The sequence below is a fragment of the Callithrix jacchus genome, chromosome X (assembly GCF_049354715.1).
Source record: "Callithrix jacchus isolate 240 chromosome X, calJac240_pri, whole genome shotgun sequence".
Taxonomy (NCBI): domain Eukaryota; kingdom Metazoa; phylum Chordata; class Mammalia; order Primates; family Cebidae; genus Callithrix; species Callithrix jacchus.
Genome location: NC_133524.1, coordinates 99,534,911 through 99,562,642, shown reverse-complemented (window position 1 = coordinate 99,562,642; position 27,732 = coordinate 99,534,911). Strand labels below are relative to the sequence as shown.

The following is a 27,732-nucleotide window of genomic DNA, read 5'->3' as shown; positions in this document are numbered from 1 at the left end:
CTGCACTGAACTACTTTAAGCAAATGCACTCTATATTTCATCTCCTTTATCCTAGTGATATTCAAGGTACCAATGATTATGATCATTATTCTGATCAGGGTGCTGTCTTAAGAGGAGGTTGTGTAAATCAGGGAGACAACTTTGTTACCTCCTTACCGGCAGCTAACTCTGGAATTAATCTAAAAGTGTTTTTTTTCTCCATTTGCCCTGAAGCCCACAGAGAATTAGAAATGTTTTTCTTATCCTTTATTCACATGTTTGTTCTGTATTGATGAGTAATTAGAATGTTTCTCATTTTTTCCTTTTTAAAAAGATCTCAGCAATGCAATTCCAAATAACCTCTTACCTGGCTATTTTGTACGGGTGAACATTTTTCCCTCCGTTATATGCATAAACATCTATCCCTTGGGGCTTGACTTCAATAATTCAAACTCCCTTACATGTGTCTGAGCATTTTCATTTCTTTAACCATCTTAATACCTGTTGTAGTTACAATATTTAAATGTATTTATAATGATAAATGTGTTTCCATTTCCTTGATGTATTTGTTCCCTCCTCCCACCCTCATTCATACACACATGCACAGAGCCAGTTTTCACCTTTTTCTTTTGCAAATTAAAAAAATTCTTATTCAGTGTCTTCTACATTTAAATTTTGTCAGATGATGGTTGATAAGAGGATATTTGGATGGTTATATTTGCATTCCTTAATGTGTTGGTGAGCTAGAATGTATTTTCTTGTGATTATTGGCAATTTGCATTTCTTCATCTGTGAACAATATACATATTTTGTCAGTTTTGTGTTTTGTTATAGGAGCTGTGCATGTGTTAAACCTAAAATCCTTCACTGATCAATATATGTGTTATTTCAACACATCTTTGTTGGGTGAATATTATTTATGAGATACTCTGGGAAAATCCATGTCCTAGGTGTCTTTTCTGAGATCTCAGCTCTTATATTTATGGGAAATGTCCACCTGCAGCAAGAAAAGTATCAGTGCCCACCCAAACATGTGACTTGTCAAGGATCACATGCACAGACAGTTACACTTATTCTTAAACCCTGCATGGCCACAGAGTAAAAAGGATGTGTGGTGCATTATATGAGGAGAGCACCGGCTCAGGACTGTGATTTCTGTGATCTCTATACTAACAGCAAGGTTTTTAAAAATTATATAACACTTCTGAGTTTGCCTTTTCTCATTTGTAAAATGTAAACAATTATAGCTACCAAAGACAATTGTTCTGAGAAGCAAAAGAACAAAATATTTTAAGCGTCATACACAGTGTAGGGTACATACGGTACTCAACACATCTTAGTCCCCTTACTGTTCCAGACTCATCTTTTCCTTAAAGGAAATTTCTTTGACATAATCCAAAGGCATGGTTCCATGATAACCATCATATGGAAATATTAAGGGAATGTATAGGTTTTCATGATGAATTAACTGCTGTTTCACTATTCTGTGCTGGGTAAGAAAAAATAAAACAATCGCTGAACCAGTTTCCTAGGGTTTGTAAAAGAAAACCATCAAAGCCACCACCTCATCTCATTTTTTATGTTCTATGTTAATTTCTCAAGAAAACAGGCCCGGCATTGCCTCTACACAACCCTGTGGGCCTGGCTCAGGAGGGGGACAGGGCCAGCACGATGAGCACCCCAGGCAGCCCCGACCAGGCCTATGATTTCCTGCTCAAGTTCCTGCTGGTGGGTGACAGCGACGTGGGCAAGAGCGAGATCCTGGAGAGCCTGCAGGATGGTGCGGTCGAGTCCCCGTACAGCTACCTGGGGGGGATCGACTACAAGACGACCACCATCCTGCTGGATGGCCAGCGGGTGAAGCTGAAGCTCTGGGATACGTCGGGGCAGGGAAGATTTTGTACCATATTCCGCTCCTATTCTCGTGGTGCCCAAGGAGTGATCCTGGTGTACGACATTGCAAACCGCTGGTCTTTCGAGGGTATGGATCGGTGGATTAAGAAGATCGATGAGCATGCCCCTGGTGTCCCTAAAATCCTGGTGGGGAATCGCCTACATCTGGCATTCAAGAGGCAGGTGCCCAGGGAGCAGGCCCAGGCCTACGCCGAGCGCCTGGGTGTGACCTTCTTTGAGGTCAGCCCCCTGTGCAATTTCAACATCATAGAGTCTTTCACGGAGCTGGCCAGGATTGTGCTGCTGCGGCACAGGATGAATTGGCTCAGGAGGCCGAGCAAGGTACTGAGCTTGCAAGACCTCTGCTGCCGCGCCATCGTGTCTTACACACCTGTACACCTGGTGGACAAGCTCCCGCTCCCCATTGCTTTAAGAAGCCACCTCAAGTCCTTCTCCATGGCCAAGGGCCTGAATGCCAGGATGATGCAAGGTCTCTCCTACTCCCTTACGGCCAGCTCCACTCACAATAGGAGCAGCCCCTGCCAAGGGGAGTTCTTCTGCTCACCCCAGAGCCTACCCAAAAACTGCACCAGAAACAGCTGCAAAATTTCTTAAGGAAGGCAGCAAAAAGAAGGAAGCTGGAATCTCTCCAGGAAAAGCTCTGAATGGTTACACCTGGAAGATGGGAAGACATATTCTAGATTTGAGAAATACGTTTTCAGTTTCTCATGGGAGCCATGCTGCTTGGCAATGTGTGTGATGCCTTCTGTCAATAACAGCACCTTATGCAGTTTTATTTTCTATGTGGATGTGCATGAAGCTCTTGTTTTAGACATGTGTTTCTAAAGGGAAAATTAGTTCTCTGCTCAACTCTTGATAACATGAAATTTTGAATGTTACTTATAATCACACTGCAACGTTTCCCTTAAAATAACCGCTTTTGTAAGAATGGTGATATGGCAATGATGAGTATAAATTCAAGGGAATTGAGAAGCAATGATAGTGAGATAATTTAGAGTCATCGATATTACAAGAGGGGCCTTTTTGTAAACCTGCTTTTTAATGTCAAAGCACGAATTTATAAAACACTGCAGACGCACATAGAGATTATACATAACAGATCTGTCCAGTTTGTGCATGAAATAGATTTGATAAAGTTTTTATAAAACACTACAGATGCACATATATATGAGATTATATATAACAGATTTTTCCACTTTGTGCATGAAATAGATTTGATAAAGTTTTGCTATGTTATTTTACTACATTTAGGGATTAATAAGTGATTTATATGTATGTTTTTCTGTAAATCTATTTTTTTTGTACAAGATGTTCTACAAGCTATGAAGCTAAGGAAAGAATACACCAAAGATATCTCTAGTTATGTTGAATGTAGGCAACGTGGTTTCAGTGGATCAGTAAGAAAAAAGCCATTTCAGTAAGGAATGAAATAAGTACCTATTTAAGAAAATGTTTCTTAACAGTAAAAAAGGATATATATTTCTCTTCTGGTAAAATCAAGAGAAAAAGAATGAAAAATATGCATCATGTAACCCCACAAGATGAGGCTTTGCAGAAAAACAATGCAATACAACACGGTGGCAGAGGGGAGATGCGGGGCAGGCCCATTATAAGGCATTAGGTGAGTCATTTCCGTGGTGCTGGCCAGTTTGGGTTAATACCTCTCAGACTGATACAGAGGTTAATGAGATCTCATCTGGGAAAGCACTTCTGAGACCTTAGATGGGAAGGAAGGGAAAGTGATTTCCATGTAATTACTTTTCAGTTTACACTGTGGATTATTATAATAATCAATATTGGATGAACTGAGTAAATATAAGTCCTTGTACTCTTTCGTAATTGAGTGACCATTTATTTTTGCATTGTCATAGGGTGGTTGTAACATAACGTCCCACAGAAGGGCAGGATCTCTGGCCTCAGGGAGCCATGGGGACTCACCCTTCCTGAAAGCTGGTACTTTTCTATCTCATGAATTTCCCACAACATTCCTGGGAGGCAGAGGATATAATCTCTACACCATCCTGTAGCTAAAGAAACAGTGATGTTTGCAGGTTAAGTAACCTGGCTGGGGAGCATCCTGCCACTAAGTGAAAAGGCAAAGACCAGCACCCTATGTGCCCCCACACAGACTGACGCTGAGCTGCACATCACACCATAACCAAGAAAACCTTGCTTTCCTGCTGACCGGGGTCACTACTGAAATCTGTATCTTCAGCTCCGAAGCCAGGCTGCCAGTTCTGTCTCTCTTCTGAAAGACAGTCTTGTCAGACCTAAATTTCCACCTCTGTAGACAAGGGAGTGTCGGGGCCAGTGCTTTAGAAACTGGAGTCCCCAGACAGTTCTTGTATCAGGAAGAATATGCATTCTCAGAAGGACAGGGGTCATGCTGAGGATGAATACTTGAAGGAGCAGGCCCCAAACACATGCAGATCAGGGATGCATAGAGTCTTTAATAGAAATTACCAAATCACCTGGAAAGAGGTTGTACTAAATGGCATCCCCACCACCAATATAAAACAGGGTAGACTTCCCCGCATGCCCATCTCACTGGAATCCTGAATGGTTTCTTTTTATACTTTGATGATACTGTTGTACTGGACCGAGCATAGAAAGTCAACACCAAGACAAAAGTATGCCAAATTGCAGGGTTTATTGCTGGCAACCACGGAGGACTCACGTCTCTCCAACCCGTGGCAGAGAAAGAAGGGTGACAAGACCTTTTTATACCCGTAAAACCACCTTGGGAGTGGGGGTGAGGAGCGGGGATGGGGATGAAAGGCTTCAGACATTTGGAGGGCTAGTGGATTCTGTAAATCACCTCCTGGGCCGAGAAGAGGGTGGGGGGTGGGCTCCGGACATTCCAAGGGCCAGGGGACTTTTGTCATTCCGATTATTACTTAAGTGGTTTACAGAAGTCAAGATAAACATTAGTTTATACATTGTCTGGGTAGTGGTGGAAATTACATATCTTAGTTACTCATTACAAGTAGTCGGAGCCAAGATGGAATTAGCTTGGGCTGCTTACTCTGGTTATTACCGGTAAGCAAAGGCTAGCAACTCTGGCAGTTACCGATAAGAGAAGGTAAGCAGCTTTACCTCTTTGCATTCTGCAAAGCAAACTAGCAGTCTTATTTACAGAAGCCAAGGTTAGCAGTCATTGTGAGGAGAATGGGGTAACTTATTTTGGAAAACAGCTTTTGTATTTTATAAAATGGCATTGCTCAGGTTCCAGCTATAGCACAATACGACAGGTGGAAATTCTTTCATTGTCATTATATTTAATTTGATGTTCAGTTAACTTAAAAAATTCCCTAGTATACAAAATGCTCTGATACTCATCATTGCATTATATTTTTATTGCAGAATGGTCCAGTTTGATATGTAGCCTAAAAACAATGATCAACAGGTACATGAGCCTGCAGGTTCTCCTAGAGCTACTGCTGGCATTATGGTTCCAAGGTGTGTGTGTGTGGCTTCTGGGAGATCCTGATGGCAGTATGCTTGCCTAGAAGATTAGGAACATCTCTCTGTAATATTCGTTCAATTCAATATTAGAGAGGAGCTGGAATCTTTTAAATGATGCAAGAGCTGGACCACAACATGCTTCTGAGCAGGCTGTAATCCTGTCCCCGTGATGGAAAGCAAGTCTTTCTGTGACCTTACCTGCTCAAGTCAGGGTGGATCCCTCCAGGACATAAGGTGTGGTAGTTGGCCTAAATCTGCTTCTGAACACTGAAGCTGAGTGCTTCCATCTTGGTGACATCAGTTGCAGAGACTGGAGAAGCTGCATCTTCTCAGACACCAAAACCATGGGTTCAGTCACCTGTGTGAGGAACTCTGTGCTAGAAGATAAAATACACCTGTTCATCCATCCATCCTCTATCCATCCATCCATCCATCCATCCATCCATCCATCCATCCATCCATTCATTCCCATAGTTAACAGGCATTAAGGCCAAACTCTACACCATCCCTCTGGTTAAGTTTTAGACTTCCTTAGAATTAGGAACAAGGAAGTAAGGGGGTTGTGGTGAACTCTGTTTATAGACTAAGAAGAGATCACGCCTTCTCCTTAATATTTCTATCCTAAGAGAGCCTCTTATCATTAATAATTTTAAAACACTGGACCCCTCTCGACATCCCTAGTTACTGTCCTCTCTACGTATATTCTCCTATTGCAACCAAAATTCTGTGAAGAATTCTCATTATGCAACTCACATCCCTCTGCACCTCCCTTCACCTCAGTCCTCGTTCCTCATCTAACGGTGCTTTGTTCCCGCACCCCTCCACTGAAATGAAAACCATCAAAACCAAAAGCCACCTCTTTGACCCATTTATAGATCAAGAGTGTTAAAATGAACATCTAAACGGAGACAAAGATTCCCCTCAACAACAAAGATTACATTGCAATGCTATATTTACCTAAAAGCTAGAGCTGTAAAATAGCTTCCATAGAGTCAGTCAGATAATGTGAAGGCTGTGCTACAAGAACCGTGCCATCGACTGAAGTGCAAAATTTCCCCAGCATATCCCATACTATTGCTTCAAATAAAAGGAATTTTGCAAATAGATTCACTGCATGTTGGCAATATTTTTATGATCATTTCAAGAAATTGTTTATTGTTTTATTTCTTTCTGAAGGAATTACTAAGTATGCAACGTAATCACCTGAAACTAAAATGTTGTTTCAAAATTTGTCATGGTTAAATATATTGCCTAAAGCATTGTCTTATTCTTTAATACGCCATAATTAGGTAATATAATGGTGGTGAAATGTAATAGCAGAGAGAGAGCAAACCCTTACAGTCTCCTGATTAGGTCAACATTATTTTACAGTACCAATACAAATCATAATGCTGGAATTCCTTTTGGAATATTTCCATTCAGTAAACTATCTCAACTATATGATAAGTGTACATGACTCCATACTGATATAAATAAGTGTTTAAAATGAAAAAGAAATGGGTCAGAGAAGACAAATTGTCACAATCAAATAATTATAAACAATATTTGTGGCTACCCGCAGTTCATAATGTGAAGTTTAATTCTATCCTCTACCTCCTAAGAACAGGGCTGACTTAGTGACTTACTGCTAAAGAGAAGAGTATAGGAATATAAAATAGTTGCCACACACTGGAGAAATTTGGCAAACAGTACCTTAACCAAGTGATGAAAGTTAACATCACCATTGATATCATATGGGTATCATGTAAACCCATATATGATGTGATAAAAAGGGCAATTCAGCTCTGTGGTATTCCTTCTGAAAACCCACAACCTCATTCTAATAAAGAAAAAAACACCAAGGTAAGCCTGTACTCCTCATGACATCAGGCTTATGAAAATAGTCTGGCCATTTCTCAAATGGTAAACAGGGAGTTACCAGATGACACAGCAATTCCATCCTGAGGTACATTGCCAAAAGAAATACGCCACATAAAAACTTGTACCTGAATGTACACAGGCTCATCATTCAAAATAGCCAAAGAATGGAAACCACGCAATTGCCCATCAATTGATACATGCATAAAATGTGGTATATTTAGCAATAAATATGAATAAGGTACTGATATATGCTGAAACACAGATTTTGAAAACATTATGTAAAGTGAAACAAGCCATATGCAAAACACCAAATATTGTTTGATTTCATTTATATACAATGTCAAAAACAGGCAACTCCACAGAGAAACAAAGCATATCTGTGATTGCCTAGGGCTGGGGGTGGGCACAGGAATTAACTGCATTCAAGCAAGAGGGGTAATCTTAGGGTGATGAAAACGTCTAAAACTCAGTTATGAAGTTCTACCTACAGCAATCAGACAAGAGAATGAAATAAATGACATCCAAATTGGAAAACAAGAAGTCAAATTATCCTTGTTTGCAGATGACATGATCTTATATTTGGAAAAACATAGACTCCATCAAAAAATGATTAGAACTAATAAATAAATTCAGTAAACTTGCAGGATACAAAATCAACCTACAAAAATCAGTATCATTTTTATATGGCAGCCAAAGTGAACAATCTAAAAAATAAATTAAAACCTAATCCCATTTACAATAGCCATAAATAAAATTAAATACATAGGAATTAACCAAAGAAGGGAAGGACCTCTATAATGAAAACTATAAAACACTGATGACAGAAATTGAAGATGACACCAGAAAATGGAAAAGTATTTCATGCTCATTGATTGGAAGAATCAATATTGTTAAAATGTCCATTCTACTCAAAGCAATTACAGATTTGATGCTATCCCTATCAAATACCAATGACATTCATCACAGAAACATAAAAGACAATCCTAAAATTCATGTAGAATCACAAAAGACCCAGAATAGCCAAAGCTATCCTAAGCAAAAAGAACAAAACTGGAAAAATCACAATACCTGACTTCAAATTATACTACAGAGCTATATCACCAAAACGGCATGGTACTGGCATAAAAATAGACACATAGACCTATGGAACAGAATAGAGAACCCAAAAACAAATCCACACACCTACAGTGAACTCATTTTCAACAAAGGTGCCAAGAACCTACAATGGGGAAAAGATAGTCTCTTCAATAAGTGGTGCAGGGAAAACTGGAAATCCATATGCAGAAGAATGAAAATAGACCCCCTATTTCTTGCCATATTACAAAAATTAAATCAATATTGGTTAAAGGCTTAAATCTAAGACCTCAAACTATGAAACTACAAGACTTTTAGGAAACTCTCCAGGAGACTGGTCTGGACAAAGATTTCTAGAGCCATCAAAAAGAATGTGATTCAGTCATTTGCAAAAACATGGATGGTACTGGAAGGCATTATGTTAAGTAAAATAAGGCAGGCACAGGAAGACAAACATTGCATGTTCTCACTTATTTCTGGGATCTAAAAATCACAATTGAACTCATGGAGATGGAGAATAGAAGGATGGTTGCTAGAAGCTGGGAAGGGTTGTGGCGGGCTGGAGGGAAGGTGGGGATGGTTAATGAGTACAAAACAATCAGAAGAATGAATAAGACCTAGTACTTGGTAGCACAATAGGGGGACAATAGTCAATACAAATTTAAGTGTGCATTTCAAAATAACTAAGAGTATAATTGAATTGTTTGTAACACAAAGGATAAATGCTTGAGGGGATGGATATCTAATTTTTAATGATGTGATTTGCCGAGACCAGCTTGGTTGTGGAGACCCCAAACCAGGAAGTGCTGAAGGAATTAAGAAACTGACAGATATAGAGAGCAAAAAGGTATGGGACAGAGAGGGGGCCTTAGCATTCCCAGCTGAGAGCCTCAAACAGACTGACCCACACATTTATTGAGAGCAAGCAAGTGATAATCATCATTTAACCAAAAGCATTCTTCGCAGGGAACAAAGCATTCTTTACTAGTGGCAAGAAACAGGCTCTGGCAGGCTTATCTACTGCAGCTGGAACATGTTGTTAAGGCAAGTGTCACTCATGCTATTGTTTATGGTCCTTCCGCTCTTGCCGGTTAGGTCAGGGAGATGTCACAGTGCTATAGATATTCTGTTTATGGCCAGTTTCTTTAAGGCCTGTTTATGCCAGAGCTTAGGGCCTGCTCTCAAATGCTCCCAACAGTGATTATTACGCATTGCCTACCTGTACCAAAATATCTCATGTATCCCCCAAAATACATATGCCTATTATGTACCCATAAAAATTAAAAATAAAAAATTTTAAAACCCTAAATTATGAAGATCATTGCCCAACTCTATACATTTACTAAAAATCAAAAAATTCTATCTTCAAATGTGTGCATTTTATTTCCCATAAATAATACTACAAAAAAGCTGTTAAAAAATATGATACTGCCCTGTTCTTCTGTTGTACCATAGTAGTGACCAAACTTTATCATACAAAGGCCATGATGTACATGTTTTATATAAACGTGAATATATGTAAAATGGTAGCTAGCTGTATCGCAGCCCTGCTGACTCTTTGTCATGTGTTCCTCCAAGCATTTTCCCCTCCTAACACCAGCCCACATGTTACTTTGGGTTTTACTTGTGTGTAAAATTTGATTTTCATCTGATAATTTTCACATGTTCCAACTGTGGCAGCGGCTGGAGAGTGGGTCCACAACAAAGTATAGGGCATTAAGTACTACTGCTTTCTTTGCTACCCTGTGTGTTTTCTTGCATGACTTCACTTACGGAGTCTAAATAGCCTACCTTTATGGGTGTCGGTGTGGCAATATTTATCAAAAAACTACATATGTACACACCATTTGTACCAACCATTTCCCTTGCACAGGTTTATCCTCAGAATGTAGAGAAGGATGTGGATAAGGATATGGTAATAAGAACTGTCATTCTGATAATTCCCTTCCTTTACTTCTGGGCCTTGTGAACCCTAAAAGAACCAGTCCCTCAGGATGAATCCTGGGTGTTTAACTGGGCCTAAATTCAAATGAGAGCCAAGTGGCTATTTGCTGACTAGAGGTCACACATGACTTGGAGTACCCAGAAAACCTGCAAGTCTGCTTAACTTTGGGATTTTCATAGCTGCCTATTCCTGTTTATGCTGCTTGAACCAAACAATAAGTTTTCACCTATGTCAACCATTCGGAACTAAGGAAGTTGGAATCCTTCATTTGCATAAGTTGACCGGAGTGGGAACCTGGGTGGGAACTTTATTCACAAAAGACAAACCTTCCCTTTGTCCTCTGGAACACACCTTCATTTTATACTGAAGGCTACATCTCCCTGATTTGCAAACTATTCACTAGAATAAAGTCTCTTTCCTCTAAATTCCTTTTCAGAAAACTTTTGTTCTCAGTCTGAATTTAGGAAGGGAGACCAAATGAGACGCAAAGCCATGAAGGAAAAGAAGGAAGCAGAGGAAAATGTGGCTGTCAGCACACACACGATCACACACAATCACATGCACAATCACACACACAACCACACATAACCACACACACAGTCACACGCACAATCACACACACAATCACAGACACACACATTTGTACATAGACCAGGTTCTTTTTTTTTTTTATCACAATACTAGTATTCTTCTATGACAGTTTGGTGGGTTCCAAGAGGACATATTCAGCTCACCAGTGCAAGCAGCCACAGGAACTGTGCCCTTAAGCAGAGCACAGACTTTGAAATGAAAAGATGCCAACAACACAATGTTGACAATAGGGAATATCAGAACACTCTGAATAACGTGGAGCTCTGAAAATCATGTTAAATCCACAGGATGAAATTCTAGGTAGGCAATAGAATCAGTTATAATGAAGACAATAATGAGAGATAATTTTTTGCCTATCAGATTAGCTACCATGCCCATTTTTCCAATGTGTGTAGAAACAGGCACTATCATACTGTGATGTTAGTGTTACTGAACAATGGGCTTGCTCACCAATGCACATGGAAACCAATTCTACGGCACTAGCTTTTGCAAGGTCAACCAGCAAGGAGATAGGACCAGCAACACTCAAATCTGTTTCCTCGAGCTGGGGTCTGGAGGCAGAGAGAGTAACTATGAGGAAGATAGGCAAATGCAGTGAGGCATGATCTGATTGGCTCCTGCAAAGAAGTGGTGCTGAGTCCTTGGCTTTTAAGTTTGTACTGGAAAAAAGACAGGGCACCTCTCACTTCTCATTTTGGTCCACATTCCTCTATCTGACTGCTTAGGTTCCACATGTGGTTGACATTTCCTGTTCTGGCCAGCTCCAGGTTCATCAGTCAGGCATACTTGGTTCATTTGGGCATGCTCAGGTTACATGACTTGCAACCTAGGGATCCCTTGCAACTAAAAAACATCCCATCATTTTGTTACAAAGTCGAAGCATATTGAACTAGTTCTATGGTTACATTAGGAATAGAAATTAATAGTAGTATTTTGAACCATCACGTTAATATAAAGTGTTCTAATTTCCAGGGCTTTGAAAGGACTCTTCAGGGACTTATAAAGAAATGCTTTGTAAGGTATTTGCATCTATAAAAGCTGGGTGTTAAGTATCCTATTGTCTGTAATAGAAACTATATTAAAAGGAATTAAATTTTCACCACTAGAGTACTGGGAAAATAAAGTTTAGGGCATAATATGATGAAACACCAACTCCATACAAAAAGTTGAAATTGAATTTGAAAGATGGTCATAGTAAGGGCAAGCACAGTTACAAAAGTCATAAGCAGTGGCTTATGTATGTAATCCCAGACTTTGGAAGACTGAGGTAGGCGGATCCCTTGAGCTCAGGAGTTTGAGACCAGCTTGTGTAACATGTTGAAATCCTGTCTCTACAAAAAAATACAAAAATTAGTCAGGGGTGGTGGCTCACACCTGTATTCCCAGCTACTTGGGAGGCTGTGGCTGGAGGATCGCTGGAGGCCGGGAAGCAGAGGTTGCAGTGAGCTGCGATTGCACCACGCACTCCAGCCTTAGCGACAAGAGAAAAACCCCACAAAAGTCATAATAGTTCTGTATCTATTTTTGCTTGTATAGGTCTATTGCTACATATCCATAGGTCTGAAAGCATAAAAATAAAAATTATTTTTTTATTCCTCTCAAATACAGCTTTCTCTTTAGCACAGTAAAAGGCTAGACTTTGTGTTTGGCCATCAGTATCCCTGAACACTGAATATACCTCTGTTTCCACCCAGACTCATAGAAAGCTCTGTGGGGTGGGCTTGGGCCACAGCCCCTTCCTCCCGCTTTCCTGCTCCCGGATGTTCAAGCTGCAGTTTAGGCTTCTGTCGCGAGGGGGCACTAACGTATCATCATTATCAGACTGCAAAGCAATACATACAGAGCAAAAAGAAATACGATACCTCCCTTAAAACACAGCTTGCAAAGACCTGGAATCAACCAAAATGTCCATTGATAATAGACTGGATTGGAAAAATGTGGCACATATACACCATGGAATATTATGCAGCAATCAGAAATGATGAGTTTGTGTCGTTTGTAGGGACATGGATGAATCTGGAGAACGTCATCCTCAGCAAACTGACACAAGAACAGAAAATGAAACACCGCATATTCTCACTCATAGGCGGGTGATGAAAAATGAGAACACATGGACACAGAAAGGGGAGTACTAAACACTGGGGTCTATTGGGGGGAAAAGGGGAGGGCCAGTGGGAGGGGGAGGTGGGGAGGGATAGCCTGGGGAGAAATGCCAAATGTGGGTGAAGGGGAGAAGGAAAGAAAAGCACACTGCCATGTGTGTTCCTACGCAACTGTCTTGCATGCTCTGCTCATGTACCCCAAAACCTAAAATCCAATAAAAAAAAAAAAAAAAAAAACCACAGCTTGCGAACCTATGTACAGAATTATTCTGTCTGGAAAAAAACTGACAGATGCAAAAGAAGACTAAATACATATACTCTGGGGCATGTATACGATGAAACACGAAGTAGCTCTAGCATACACTGCTAGTCACCGGCTGGCACAGGACAGCACAGGGGCAGGCCTAAGGTGACTGAGAGATTATGAGAAAGGTGGAACTGAGTCTGGGCAGCTGTGTCCACAGTGTCCCAGAGAGGGGATGACTGAGAGTGGGTAGGAGAGGGTCTGGGAAGCCTGTACAGGAGCCGGATAACGGAGGGCGAACTCCCTGCTCTCTGGGAGGGAGGGACCTTTCTATAGTGTGGACACCTCTACCTACCCTAAGGAGGGAAAAGATAAATCAGTGAATGCGATGTAGATTTTTGGGCCACCATAATACAACTACCTATATATACATATATATGAATTTTTGCACAAAGAATTGTGATCATGGTAAACAAACCATTTTAAGTCCTTCGTTACCCTTCACAAAATGTACTCCTTTTAATTTTTTTTTTTAAAAAAAAGAGAGACAGAGAGATATGGATGCCATCTGGTGGCCAGAGCCAGTATTGAATCTCTGTCAGCCAGGGGCCTGGGTAAGAGGGGAAAGGGGATGAAGTTTAGGAACTTGGCTCCAAGAAGGTATCAGTTGGAATTTTTCAGAATTATTCAGCTCGTGGTAGCTACCTCTCTGTATCCACCATTTTCTGGGATATCTAAAACTGATATTGGTTCCATCCCCTGTCTCAATTGGAGGTAAAGCTACATCTATGTTTATTTAGGTGATAGAGCAAGAGAAGATACACACACACACACACACACACACGCACGCACAGACATTATCGGTTCCATTTTTATCTACTTTTCTCAATATAAACTTGAATACAACGAATGTACTTTCAAGTTAATGAAATACATTACAATTACTTTTGCCAATTTACTCAAAAGTATTTATTGAAATGCTTTTTTCTCTAAATACAAAATTTCAAACAATATATAAAAGTATATTTCTAAATTGAAATGAATCTTCATCTCTCACCGGCCCAAAGCCTGCCCTCTGACCCAAAAGGGTCTGTTGTCAACAGAATGGTGCACACTCTCCAGATGTGTCCCTGTAGGTGAGGTGCACACAAACATGTTCACCCACACACAATCTGTTCCAAAAGTGGAATCACGGTACTAATTTTTCTTTGCAACTTGTTTCTTCCACATAATATTCTTCTGAAGATTTATATTTGCATCTTATTAGTACTTTCAGTTTTGCCATATTTTAACATGTTTATTGTTCGTATATATTTTAATGAGACTGTTCTGTTGAAATTAGTTGCCAGTCATGTTGTTACAGAATGTGGTTCACAAATCATGGATACTAACCCAGTATCTGAGATGTAGTTTGCAAATGTTTTCTCCCTTGTGTTAAAAAATGTTTAGCCTTATTTTTATTGAGAAAGTGTTTTAAATTTCAATAATGTGACAAAAATATACACGTCAGAATTTAAAAAGAAAAAATGTTGAACAACACCATGAGGAGCAGGTGCTATCAGCCTGCAGGGAGATTCAAACATTCAGAACCCTGGAGACATCAAGAGAAAATGATACAACTTTGGAGTATTCCAGAGTTAGCTGATGATCATAGGACAACCAAGTTGTTTCCCTGACTTACATAAACTCCCCTAAAGACAGCACACTGATCTGAATAATGGTCAGAATGATGGGTATCTTGAATGGTTGTTAAGATTAAAGGAGATGAGATGTAAATTGCATTGGCTTACAGTAGTTCGGTGCATGTTACTTTCCTTCTCTCCAGCTCACCTGTCCCAAGGCCAACACCTGATCTTCTGCCTGAGCCCACTCACTGCTTCAGGGATTAGCCAACTCCTGTGGCCCTACACCCAGGTCTCTTGGCACAAAGCTCAGGATTTTATCTCTTCTGTCTTCCTTATCACCCAGGGGGGTTGTGGAGTGAGGACCTCTTGGGGCCACAATAGCAGGGGAGTGGGATCTGACCATTTCTTAAGCCTTGGAAGCCCACCTTCTAAAAGGGAAGCTGCTCAGGGTCCTCTAGGGAGAGTGAGGGATGGAACCTCATTCCAAACCTGCCACTTTGTCATCTGTGAAATGGGACTGACCATACCATCCTTACGGAGCTGTCCTGAAGGGTAAATGAGAAAACCTGTGGAGAATACATAGCATGGAGTCAGACCTCAATTGCCCTTTAAATGCTGAGATACAGAAGTGGGGGCTGGCCAAGCCTCAGGGCTAAGGCAGGCATTGTGCAAAGTCATCACTGTTTCTCTCCTAATGAGAACACAGACATCCATATAAGGAAAGCAAATCTCTTTCTGATATGTTTTGAATTCAAAGTTTTAGAGACAGAATGTTCTCTACATTCTTGGGTGTTTCCTAATCTCATAAAACCTGGTCAGCATCATGCCTCTGAGCAGACCCCAATCCAGCTCCCAATGCTGGGAAGACAGGTGTGTCTTTGAACTTACCTGATGAGCTCTGTGATAGATCTGGTCAGGAATGCAAGGTTTGGTGTTTGTCTAGTGGCTGCTCATGGATTACTTTGTATTTTAATATATTTAAAGAAAAATTCTGAACTCATCCTGCAGTCATCTGTGCAGTAGTCCTCAGACCATGCATAATCCAGCCACATCACACCAGGATTTCAGCCACCTGCTGCCTCCCTGAAGGAAAAAAAATCCAAGAGAACTAGCATTTCTTTCATTCAGTGTCCACTCTTTCATTTACCAACAAGTAAGTATACATTAAGCTCAAAACCCCTATTAGTTCATTGGAAGGCTCACATGTTCTCCAAAGTGGAAATAAGAATGTAAGAAGGGAAATACATACATAGGCAACTTCAAGGGTTAACCTAATATAAGACAGCTTCTTCACATTAATTTGAAAACTTGCTCGAGTTTCATGGAATTGAAGATTTAAAAAAGCTCTCATTGAACCCTTCATTTCTATACAGCCACAGAATCCTTCTCTCTATAAATATATCTGTATTTCTAGGTCTCTCTTTCCTTTCAAATTCAAAGTACCAAAAGGATTTTCTGCATTCCTTGTTAACATTCTTCACTTCCCATGGACCCCTTATACCATTGCACAGTGATGTCTATTTCCAGGATTGCAACAAACATGATCTCACCAAGGCTAAAATCCACCTTTTGGTCACTAGGTCCAGTTGTGTGTGTGTGTGTGTGTGTGTGTGTGTAAATATATTATCATAATGAGTATTACTTTTTAAAAGTTATCTCCTAAAACACGCATGCTTGCACAGACTGCTTCTTCCACCCAACAGAACTTTCACAGTTTTGCAGGCTCTGGACACAAATATAAGCTGTCTCACTCCCTAACTGTACAGTCTCAGGCAAAGTCCTTATTCTCTCCATCATCAGTTTTTCATTAGCCACAGTTTCTACCTTGTAAGGGTGCTGTGAAAATTTAATGACCCAATATATAAATGCATATCGTATATATGAAATTTTAGTCATTTCTCTTTAAATGTTTTATTGGCATTAGTATAACTGTAGTCATAAAAAATAGCATGTACTCTAAAGTTTGTTCACAAGGAATGACATTTGTGGTATGTTGTTAGTGAGTGTATAAATTTCCTAGGGCTGCCATAACAAATTACATAAATTTATTATTTCCGACTTCAAAAGCACAAAACCAAGGCCAAAAGTACTAAACCAAGGTCTAGACGGGGCCAACTCTCTCTGAAGACTCAGGGGAAATTCCTTCCTTTCCTCTTTCATCTTCTGGTGAGATCCTGCTTTGTAATTCTAATCTCTTCCTCCATCTTCACATGACCTTTCTCCCTGTCTGTGTCAAATTTTCCTCTCCTCTCTTTTATGATGATGCTGGGAACTGGATGATCACATCTTTAGATCTTTAGCTTGATTATATTTGCACAGATCCTATTTCCAAACAAACTATTTTCGGTGTTAGAATTAGGACATATTTTTGAGGAGGCACAATTCAACCCATTACAGTGAGATGGGCAAGTTACAGAACTAAATGTAAGATGAATTATCTTTTGTACGTACATGCATAAATGCATGCATACTTACATGTATATGTACCTGCAAAAGAAAACTTCTGGAAGAATATAATGTAGGTGAAATCATTACAAGGGCTTATCTTTGGGTGCTAGGATTTGGAGTATAATAATTTTTTCTTTTTTTTTTTTTGAGATGAAATTTCGCTCTTGTTGCCCAGGCTGGAGTGCAATGGTGTGATATTGGCTCACTGCAACCTCCTCCTCCTGGGTTCAAGTGATTCTCTTGCCTCAGCCTCCCAAGTAACTGAGATTACAGGTGCACACCACCATACCTACCTAATTTTTGGATTCAGGTCACACCTGTAATCCCAGCACTTTTGGAGGCCAAAGCAGGTGGATTACCTGAGGTCAGGAGTTCGAGACCAGCCTGACCAACATGGTGAAACCCCGTCTCTAATAAAAATACAAAAAATTATCTGGGTATGGTAGCAGGCACCTGTAATCCCAGCTACTCAGGAGGCTGAGGAAGGAGAATCGCTTGAACCCAGGAGGTGGAGGTTGCAGTGAGCCGAGATTGTGCCATTGCACTCCAGCCTGGGTAACAAGAGCAAAACTCCATCTCAAATAAATAAATAAAATAAAAAGTCTGCCTACTTAACAAAAAATGGGAAACATTAATTTGTTTTATTTTGCTGCTGCGCTCTAGTCTTATTGGATGAAAGGCAGCTGCTCATATTGCTTAGATGTAGGGGCTTGAGAGCCACACAACCTATGTTCAGATCTAAGTCTTTTTTTTTTTTTTTTTTTTTTTTTGAGACGGAGTTTCGCTCTTGTTTCCCAGGCTGGAGTGCAATGGCGCGATCTCGGCTCACCGCAACCTCCGCCTCCTGGGTTCAGGCAATTCTCCTGCCTCAGCCTCCTGAGTAGCTGGGATTACAGGCACGCGCCACCATGCCCAGCTAATTTTTTGTATTTTTAGTTGAGACGGGGTTTCACCATGTTGACCAGGATGGTCTCGATCTGTTGACCTCGTGATCCACCCGCCTCGGCCTCCCAAAGTGCTGGGATTACAGGCTTGAGCCACCGCGCCCGGCTCAGATCTAAGTCTTGACACTTGCTGGCCCTGCCTTCAATGTGCCTCAGTTCTCTTATGTTTAAAGACAGACAACAATAGCTCCTTTTTATAGATGATGGCTGAGGATTAAATAAGTATAGATTTAGTTCTTAGAACAGTCTCAGGAACTAAGGATGCCAGTAATAAATATTAACCTTTAAAAAATCAGTGTTAATATATTGCCATTTTTATTATTATGTGAATTTTTATTGGTTGGCATCGATTGCCATTCATATTATGATGTCTGTTAAAAAGAAAGCAATTTGCACAGCTCTAAGTAGAATATCATTTCACAGCATTCCTAGATATGCATGGTTATATTTGCATAATAGAATTGATGAAAACAATATATAGTCACGCAGCACAAAACAACATTTCAGTTGATGAAGGACCACATATTCAACAGCAGTCCAACAAGATTATAATGGAGCTGAGGGCCGGGCGCGGTGGCTCAAACCTGTAATCCCAGCACTTTGGGAGGCCGAGGCAGGTGGATCACGAGGTCAAGATATCGAGACCATCCTGGTCAACATGGTGAAACCCCGTCTCTACTAAAGATACAAAAAATTAGCTGGGCATGATGGCACGTGCCTGTAATCCCAGCTACTCGGGAGGCTGAGGTAGCAGAATTGCCAGAACCCAGGAGGCGGAGGTTGCAGTGAGCCGAGATCACGCCATTGCAGTCCAGCCTGGGTAACAAGAGTGAAACTCCGCCTCAAAATAAATAAATAAATAAATAAATAAATAAATAAATAAATAAATAAATAAATAAAATGGAGCTGAAAAAATCTTGTTGCCTGCTGACATGGCTGTTGTAACTGTCGTAGCTCAGCACATTCCTCATGTGTTTGTGGTGATACCTATGTAAACAAACCTACTGCACTACCAGTTGTATAAAAGTATAGCACATACAACTGGGTACAGTACATAATAATTGATGATAATAAATGACTATGTTGCTGGTGTATGTGTTTATTATACTATACATTTTATCACTACTTTAGAACATACTCTTCTACATGTTAAAAAAAAAAGGTAAAACAGCCTCAGGCAGGTCTTTCAGGAGGTATTCCAGAAGAAGGCATTGCTATCATAGGAGATGACAGCCCCATATGTGTTATTACTTTGCCCTTAAAGACCTTCCAGTGATACAAGATGTGGGGGCGGAAGATGGTGATATTGATGATCGTGACCCTGTGTAGGCCTAGGCTCATGGGTTTGTTTGTGTTTAGTTTCTAAAAAAAAAAGTTTAAAAAGTAAAAAATATTAACAGCAAAAAGCATATAGAATAAAGACATAAAGAAAGAAAACAGCCAGGCATGGTGGCTCATGCCTATAATCCCAGAAATTTGGGAGGCTGAGGTGGGAAGATCCATTGAGCCCAGGAATTTGAGACCAGCTTGGACAATATAATGAGACCTAGTCTAAAAAAAAAAAAACCTAGTTGAGCGTGGTGGTGCATGCCTGTAGTCCCAGATACTTATGAGGCTGAAGCAGGAGGATCGCTTGAGCCTGGGGGGTGGAGGCTGCTGTGAGCCAAAATTAGACCACTGCACTCCAGCTTGGGTGACAGAGCAAGACACTGTCTCAAAAAAAAGAAGAAAGAAAATATTTTTTATAGCTCTAAAATGTGTCTGTATTTTAAGCAAAGTGTTATTATCAGAGTTGAAAAGGTAAAAAAAAAAAATAAAAAATTATAAAGTAAAAGGGTTACAGTAAACTAATTTATTATTGAATTTATTGTAGCCTAAGTGTACAGTGTTTGTAGAGTCTATAGGAGCATACAGTAATGTCCTAGACTTGCCCTTTCATTCACTACTCACTCACCCACAGCAAGCTCCATTCAAGGTAAGTTCCCTATATAGGTATGTCATGTTGTACCTTTCCTTTTCCTTCTTCTTTTCTGTTTTTTTGAGACAGGGTCTCACTCTGTTGCCCATGCTGGAGTGCAATGGCAAGATCTCGGCTCACTGCAACCTCTGCCTCCCAGGCTCAAGTGATTCTCGTGCCTCAGACTCCCAAGTAGCTGGGATTACAGGTGCCCGCCAGCTAGTTTTTGTATTTTTAGTAGAGTCATCGTTTCACCGTATTGGCCACGAGCTCCTGGCTGCATGTGATCTGCCCACCTTGGCCTCCAAAAGTGCTGGGATTACAGGTGTGAGCCACTGCACCCAGCCCCATTTTGTGTCTTTTATATCATAATTTTACTGTTCATTTTTATTGCCTAGATATGTTTAGATACACGAATACTGACCATTTTGTTATAATTGTCTACAGTATTCAGTACAGTAACATGCTGTACAGGTTTGTAGCCTAGGAGCAAGAGGCTGTACCATCTAGCCTAGGTATATAGTAGGCTACGCCATCTAGGATTGTGCAACTGTACTGTATGATATTAGCACATGGAAACAATTTAACAACACATTTCTCAAAATGTATCCCCATCATTAAGTGACACATGACTGTATATATATTCAACTGTTAACAGTGCTTCTCCATAAATAGTAGACTTTTTAACAGTTTTTAACTTTTTTTTTTGCTTTCCTCAATTTTCCATTTTTATCTACAACAAAAGTGTTTTGGTTTTGGAAGGGAAAATATTCAGAAAAAAATAAATATCACTAGCCCCACCCCACAAGATGGCTCAGCATTGGAACAGGGAATACCTCTAAGCCAAGAGAATTAAATAGTAGGTGGTCCCAGAACTAATCTATGAATCTATCCACATGATAGCCCCAGTTGGGCAGCTTCAGGGAAATTACAGATGCCTAGGAGAAGGGTGAATATGCTCTCAAATGAAGCTTATATTTAGCAGTCAGATAACATCTGCACTGCCCAGGATTTCAGTGAAGGTCACAAGATGAAAGTGGTTTACAGCATGCTTCTCTCTGCACTCTCCCAAAGAAAGCCCCTTGAATCGATAGTAGGCTCCTCTGTTTACCCACCTAGTTAGCAAAGCAGCGACTGTCACACAGGGGCAGGAAAGAGGAAGGGACTTTATGAAACCACCCAGGGTTCAACACCACAGCTTCCAGAGAGGAAGGATCCTGACAGCTGGGTTTGGGATAAAAGTTGAGTCTCAGTCTCACTCAGCAAAGAGCTGCAGGAGCAATCACCAAATGTGAATTAAAACACTCTTAAAGTACCTTCCCTGTCCAGTTAAAAATATTAGAAGAAAAGGAGGGAAAATATACATAGGCCCAACCATTGTAACACAAAATCAGATCAAAAGTTCTAAACGGGACTCACCCCTAAGCCAATAAGGGATTTGGGTGGTAGACGGGGCTATCTTCTTTTACTAGCATAGCCCAGATTAAGTTCTGGATTAGGCCTTGAAGGGTTACAGTGAGAATGAAAGACAGATAATTTGGCCTAGACAAATGGGAAGCTGTTTAATTGTTTTAGGCCAGTTAGCTCCAGAGAAACTCTAAGACTTTGAACAGGCTGGGAAAAGCATTTGAAAATAGTATCTGCAGGTTGTTTGTGCTCCCTATAAGCATATAAACTAAGAAAATGGGTGTGTCTGTTTTAGTAAGTATTCAAGAGTACACATGACGAGGAGGCAAATATGGCAGGTCCAAGTATTGAGATGTAATTGTGTGTTTGTTCTCCTCACGTTTCTTCCTTTTATCCATGAGGTAGCTGGGCATCTATATAAAAAACCATGCTACAAAACAATATCATTCTCACTTATAGATATATGCATATGTAATAAAAGCATAGGGTAATGTCGTTAAAATTCGAAATCCAAATTCTGCATAGTGGTTACTTCTGAGAAAGAAGGAGGCTTGCAATCAGAGAAGTCTTCAAAGTGAGTTTCAACTGCATATGTAATATTACATATGTCAACATGCGTACAGGGAAGTCTCTTACATTCCATAACTTTTGTATTTCTGAAACATTTCAATAACAACTGCTTCAATGAACCTTACTTCTGAGTTTTAAAAAGAACCATACTAATTTAGAAATTGTGGAAAACACAGTTAAGTCAAGAGATAAAGAATTAAGTACCAACCCCACCACTCAGTAATTCTGAAGAATGTATCATTTTTTGTGCAGTTCCTCCCGTTTTATTCTCTATTCAGTCATACTTCATGATGAGTTTCATTTAACTGGAGACTCAACATTTCCTGAACATCATGAAACCAGTAATTAAATGTGCCCCCGTTTTCTCCTCACTATACTGATGCCAAAGCCCACGTTCTTAACCGTTAGGTATACAATATTTTTCTGTGTAAGGACAGAAACCAACACAGAGGAAGTGACTCCCCATGGTCCTGTACACAGGACAGATCTGGTATTGGGAGCTAAGGTCTCTTGATTTCAGTTCATTGCACAACAGAGCCATCTTCATGTTCTGTCATTCTATGCTGTCTCCTTTCTGGGCCTCAAAGGGAAGCTGCTATTTCAGGATCCAAATAGAAGTTTAAAAAGAAGAGAGGAACCCAACAAATAAAAAGTAATGAGGCTATAATTTGCTTCCTTATTTTCACCATCCTCAGTATCTCATCCTAGAAAGAAATAGCACCAAAACTTATATATCATATAAATATGTATGTATTTCTTTTTCTGATGGTTCGAATCCACTGAAATGGATATTTGAGATGTTGATGTTTAAGTCACCTCTTGTGGGAGGAAGAACATAACGGAGATTATGCATATATTTGTTGAAGTATTAGGTACCATGTGCTTTATTAGGTATGCTCACTTCTCCTCATGGCTCTCTGAAGTAAATGTCATTATGCCCATTTTATAGGTTAGCAAGGTCAGGGCCAATAAGGGTAACTCACTGCTAGAGGGTCATATTCATTTATCAAGAGACAGGAATGGGGTATTACACAAAACATTTGTTTATATCTATTCTTTCCCAAAGTTTTCACATTATATGTATTTTTTGACAATTTTCCTTTATCACCCAGCATGGTAGCCTAGAATATTAGTTTTCAGTCCTTTAGTTATTGTAATTTGGCATATTTTAAAAGTTTGATGGATATACATAATTTTTTAATGTGAATTATCTGTTTATATCATTTAACCATTTCTCTATTCATTAGTAATACTTCACTCCATACCGAGGATGTAGTGTAGTTAAGGATTTAATATAAAAGTAACCACTGGAACAAAACAATAACCATGCTAAATACTAAATAAATAGAAAGAGGAAATAAAACACATGACCTAGTGAAAGACTATATAATTTCCTTGTATTTATAAACAATACTACAGAACTGAACTTAAATGACCAAAACTTTGATCATATTGTGACAGGCCAATTCTCCCTGACAATCACCAGGCAGGTGTGAATGACAGTCACACAGACAGGCCTGCATAGCACCCCAGTTACACAGACAAATTTCCACAGTGCTGCCTTAACATTGAAGAAACAGTTAAACCTAGGGACATCAAAGCTAGAAATGAAACATAAGGTCAGCAGGAGCCTTGCATGGGCTTCTCCCTTTCTGGAGCAAGATAAAATAATAGAAACAGTTTTACAATAGGACCCATCTCGGGTCGGCAAAAACTGAAACAAGTCAAGGTAACAGAGGCAGCTGTTTGAATAGATTCATTGGAGAGTCTAAGGCAGCTCTCCAGACCAAGCTGTAAAGGAGATACGATAGAAATAATCACTCCATTACCTCAGTAGACAGTCCTTGAAGTGGCCCTTTTAATTGGACATAGCAAGCATTTTTTTTTTTTTTTTTTTGCCTCTGGCCTTCTAATTGAAACAAAATTAGTTACCAATAGACTAAGATAAATGCTGTACTGCACATAGGCACATAACCCCAACTCTTATAAGCACTAAGAAAATTGTAACACTTTGAGTTGGTCTACTGGAATTATCTCCAGCCTTCTCCCTGCATCCAGTTACAGTAATAAATTCCCTTCTTTCCTAGTTTGTCTGCCTCTCGTTATTGGGCCTCAAGAAAATGCAGTAGGACCTGGCCTGATTCCAGGAACAACAACAATAACGGTAAATGGACTTAACTCACCTATTAAAGGAAAAGTATTTGCAAATTTCCTATTGAAGCAAAATCCAAAATTAAGCTTTTTCAGGAGATATACCTTAAACAGATGAATTCAGGTAGGTTAACAATTTAAAAATTAGTAAGTATATACCAAGCAATTGCCCATAACAAGAAAACAGGAGTTATAATCTTGATATTTGAAAGAGTAGAATTGAGACCAAAATGGATTTAAAGAGATAAAAAGGCACAGTTGATAATGCTAAAGGCTACAATTCACAAGGTAAATGGGAGATATTTATACTTATATACCAAAGCACACAATAACCTAAACAACCAAGTCCCAAGAGTAGATCTTATAGATCGACACAGTGAACTGTGAAGCCTGATATTAGGCAATACACATACTTTTCAAATGAGCATGGAACATTCATGAACTCTATCTGAGGCTGTTAACCAAATCTTGGACCCAATGAGAATAGATTAAAATTGCAGAATTTGATGAGAATAATGATGAAAACAACATACCAAAATCTAGGTGGAGAAGCTGTCAGAAGATATTATAAAGCATAAAGCATTAAATATCTACATGAATAAAAAAGAAAACTAAATATTAAATTTTAAAATCCTGATTTAAAAACCACAAAGTAAATAAAAGAATGCAGATGGGAAAAAATAGTTAAGGGTAAAAGTAGAAATGAATGGGCTAAGAAATAACATCTTTGTTACAGTTCAAAGTGTTGGGGTGGGAAAAAGCAAATACTGGCACTGTAGATGATATACCAAACTGTGCTTGGATCTTGAGGATGCTCTCCCCATAAACACCTCACAATGCTCCCTTGAATGTAAGGATCAGGTGTGCGTGTGTGTGTGTGTGTGTGTGTGTGTGCGTGTGTGCAGGCAGTGAAAACATGCAAAACAATACATTTTTTTAGGGAGTTCTCATATGGAGTAAAAGAATAAAGTAGTATGGAGGAATTATAATTACCTCACTGTAGATAGTGATTATCTCTAGGGAAGAAAGAAAGGGACACGATCAGGGAGGAGTAAACTTTTTTCCTGACTTGGACTAATTCTATAGATCTCTATACATTTCATCTAAAATATTTCATAAGTAGCAGAAGTTTAAGGGATTATAGTTTTTAGTCATAAATATAATCCATACTCATCTTAGCAAATGTTTACTATTGAGCCAAGTAGAGAGGTTAAAAATATCAATACCAGTAACTCTACCATGATTGAAATTACTATTGTACTATGTCATTCCAGTGGTTATTTTTTCATGCATATATATGCATGTACTGTACATTATATATACAATTCATGTAGCTACTACAACCATATGTGTAGTTTAGTGTCGTGTTTATTTCTTATTTTTTGTTTTTATCTTAAATACTAACACATTGGTGAAGTGTTCTTATTAAATAACAAGGTATAAGATCTAACATTTTACTCTTTTCAGTTGACCAGCCCCAATTCTTGAACAATGGAAATGCCATACCTGCAGCATATTAAATAATGTTATATGCCTGGGTCTATTTAAGAGCTTTCTATATACTTTCTTTCATTTGCATTCTATCCAACAGTTATAAAATTATAGGTGTGAGGAAGATTGTAATACCAGGCAGTGTAATCTCCACTCCTATCATCCAGCCTTTGTATGGGTGGTACAAATAGTAATAATAATAAACAATAATATAGGATGATAACAATGATAGGACATATGGTAGATAAATTACATGCTCTAAATCACACAAACAGCAGTTAATGGTTCCCAGAGTCAAATCCAGGTTTTTGTAATCTGAAAGCCCACACCCTAGTCCACTGTTTCTTTTTAAAAATATTATTATTAGTATTTTGTAAGTACATAAACACACTTATACACATACAGGTTTTACATGAAAAGTCTTTTTCTAGACAGATACACAAAATAGCAGTGACACTGGGAAGGGCAGTTTGGAGTCTGGAAAGACGGAGGTTACTTTGCATATAGAAGACTTTATAGGTAAATAATTATAAAATATTTGGAGAAATTTCCTGTGGTAAAGGAAAGCATTAGTTAAGAGACCGTCCTTTGACATTAGACAGCCCTGTATCTGTGTTTGGTTTTGTCACTTACTACATCTTAAGCAATTACTTAAACACTGTAAGACTCAGTTTCCTTTCTACAAAAAACATTAAAATAGTGGACACATACAGAGAAAGTAATAATTAAGATAAAACATGTAACACAGGGCCTGGCACAGAGTAATCATTTAATTAATGCCATCTATTATTTTATTTCTAATAGTAACAATACCTCAAGATGGTTGGATGTACAGTATTTCTGGCTTCCAATGAGAGCTGTTGTCAAGACATTCTTGCAACGGGTGCTGTTCTACATGAGAGACTCTTATTCATGGTGCCATGACAACCTAATGTGTCACAACATTGTGTGTATTTAAAGTAACTTTTTACTTATAATACTTTACTGAAGCTTGAGGATTGTTTATGTTATAGCTGAATCAGTGTTGTACCTATAAAAACTCTCTCACTCTCTTGAATAATGAAATAATTTTCTGAGCAGGAGAGAAAGGAGTGGAGTTATTTATAGCTATACAGCTGAGAATTGTGGACAGCACTGGGTGTGTCAGTAGGAGTGTGCCATGTATTGAAAAAACACAGCATCACAAGCTATAATCCTTTGCTCTGGAGAGCAACTAGTTTAAAAGCCGTAAACATGAAGTTTCGGGTGATCAAAGGGTTCCCTATCCACTGTTTCTATATTGAGTGTCTTTCTGTGTTAGGACTGAGACCAACAAAGGGAAAGGACTCACTGAATGTCCTATGGTCAGTTGATAAGTCTGGCAACAGGGATACAGGTTTGACAATTCCCATCTTCTGTCTATCTGAGTGATTTTATTATTTGTTCTTATGTAGTATTTTTTGTTCCTGGGGCTCAATAAGAAATTACTTTACCCATGTCACACTACAAAGAAAATAGGAGAGCAGAAAGTATGTGAAATAAAATAAATGATGAGATAGGACCAACATTCACTTCTTGCTGCTACATTTCCAGATGCTCTCTGTTTAAAATCTTCAATTTCATAGGGTACAGGTATTTTCTCTTGGAACCAACAAACTATCTTCTAAGAATGTATCCTGAAGATTCGATTCAAAAACACAAAAAGGCAGAAGCACAAGGTTCATTCTTGGCAGAACAAATTGTAACAGTAGAAGACCCAAAAAGTGACAGATGTCCATCAATAAGGGACTGATTGAATAACCTAAGATACATCTACCTCCTAGAGTACAATGCAGATATAACAAGCAATGAGAACTCCCAGTCTATTATGTAGTGATCTCCGAAATCTATACTGTTAAGTGAATAAAGCAAAGAAAAAAATATGTTCAGCTGCTGCTGCCCAATATGGTAGGTTCTAGCTACTGATGGCTATTTCCTCCTGATATA

At 39.2% G+C, this 27,732-nt stretch overlaps 1 protein-coding gene and 1 long non-coding RNA gene across 14 annotated transcripts in view; one reads left to right on the top strand and one right to left on the bottom strand.

Annotated features, from left to right (window-relative positions):
• Positions 1-3,729, top strand: part of RAB40A (RAB40A, member RAS oncogene family) — a 56,219-nt gene extending 52,490 nt beyond the window's left edge. For all 12 annotated transcript variants that reach the window (XM_078363838.1, XM_078363842.1, XM_054251206.2 and 9 more), the window contains one exon: positions 1,582-3,729. In XM_078363838.1, the coding sequence (XP_078219964.1) occupies positions 1,651-2,487 (837 nt within the window). In that variant the 5' untranslated portion in view covers positions 1,582-1,650 and the 3' untranslated portion in view covers positions 2,488-3,729. The remainder of the gene's footprint in view (positions 1-1,581) is intronic.
• Positions 1-27,732, bottom strand: part of LOC103790312 (uncharacterized) — a 103,467-nt gene that overhangs the window by 15,291 nt on the left and 60,444 nt on the right. For both annotated transcript variants that reach the window (XR_013531702.1, XR_004738834.3), the window contains exons 5-6: positions 15,688-15,882; positions 5,557-5,735 (exon numbers count right to left, since the gene is read on the bottom strand). This is a non-coding gene — a long non-coding RNA (uncharacterized LOC103790312). The remainder of the gene's footprint in view (positions 1-5,556; positions 5,736-15,687; positions 15,883-27,732) is intronic.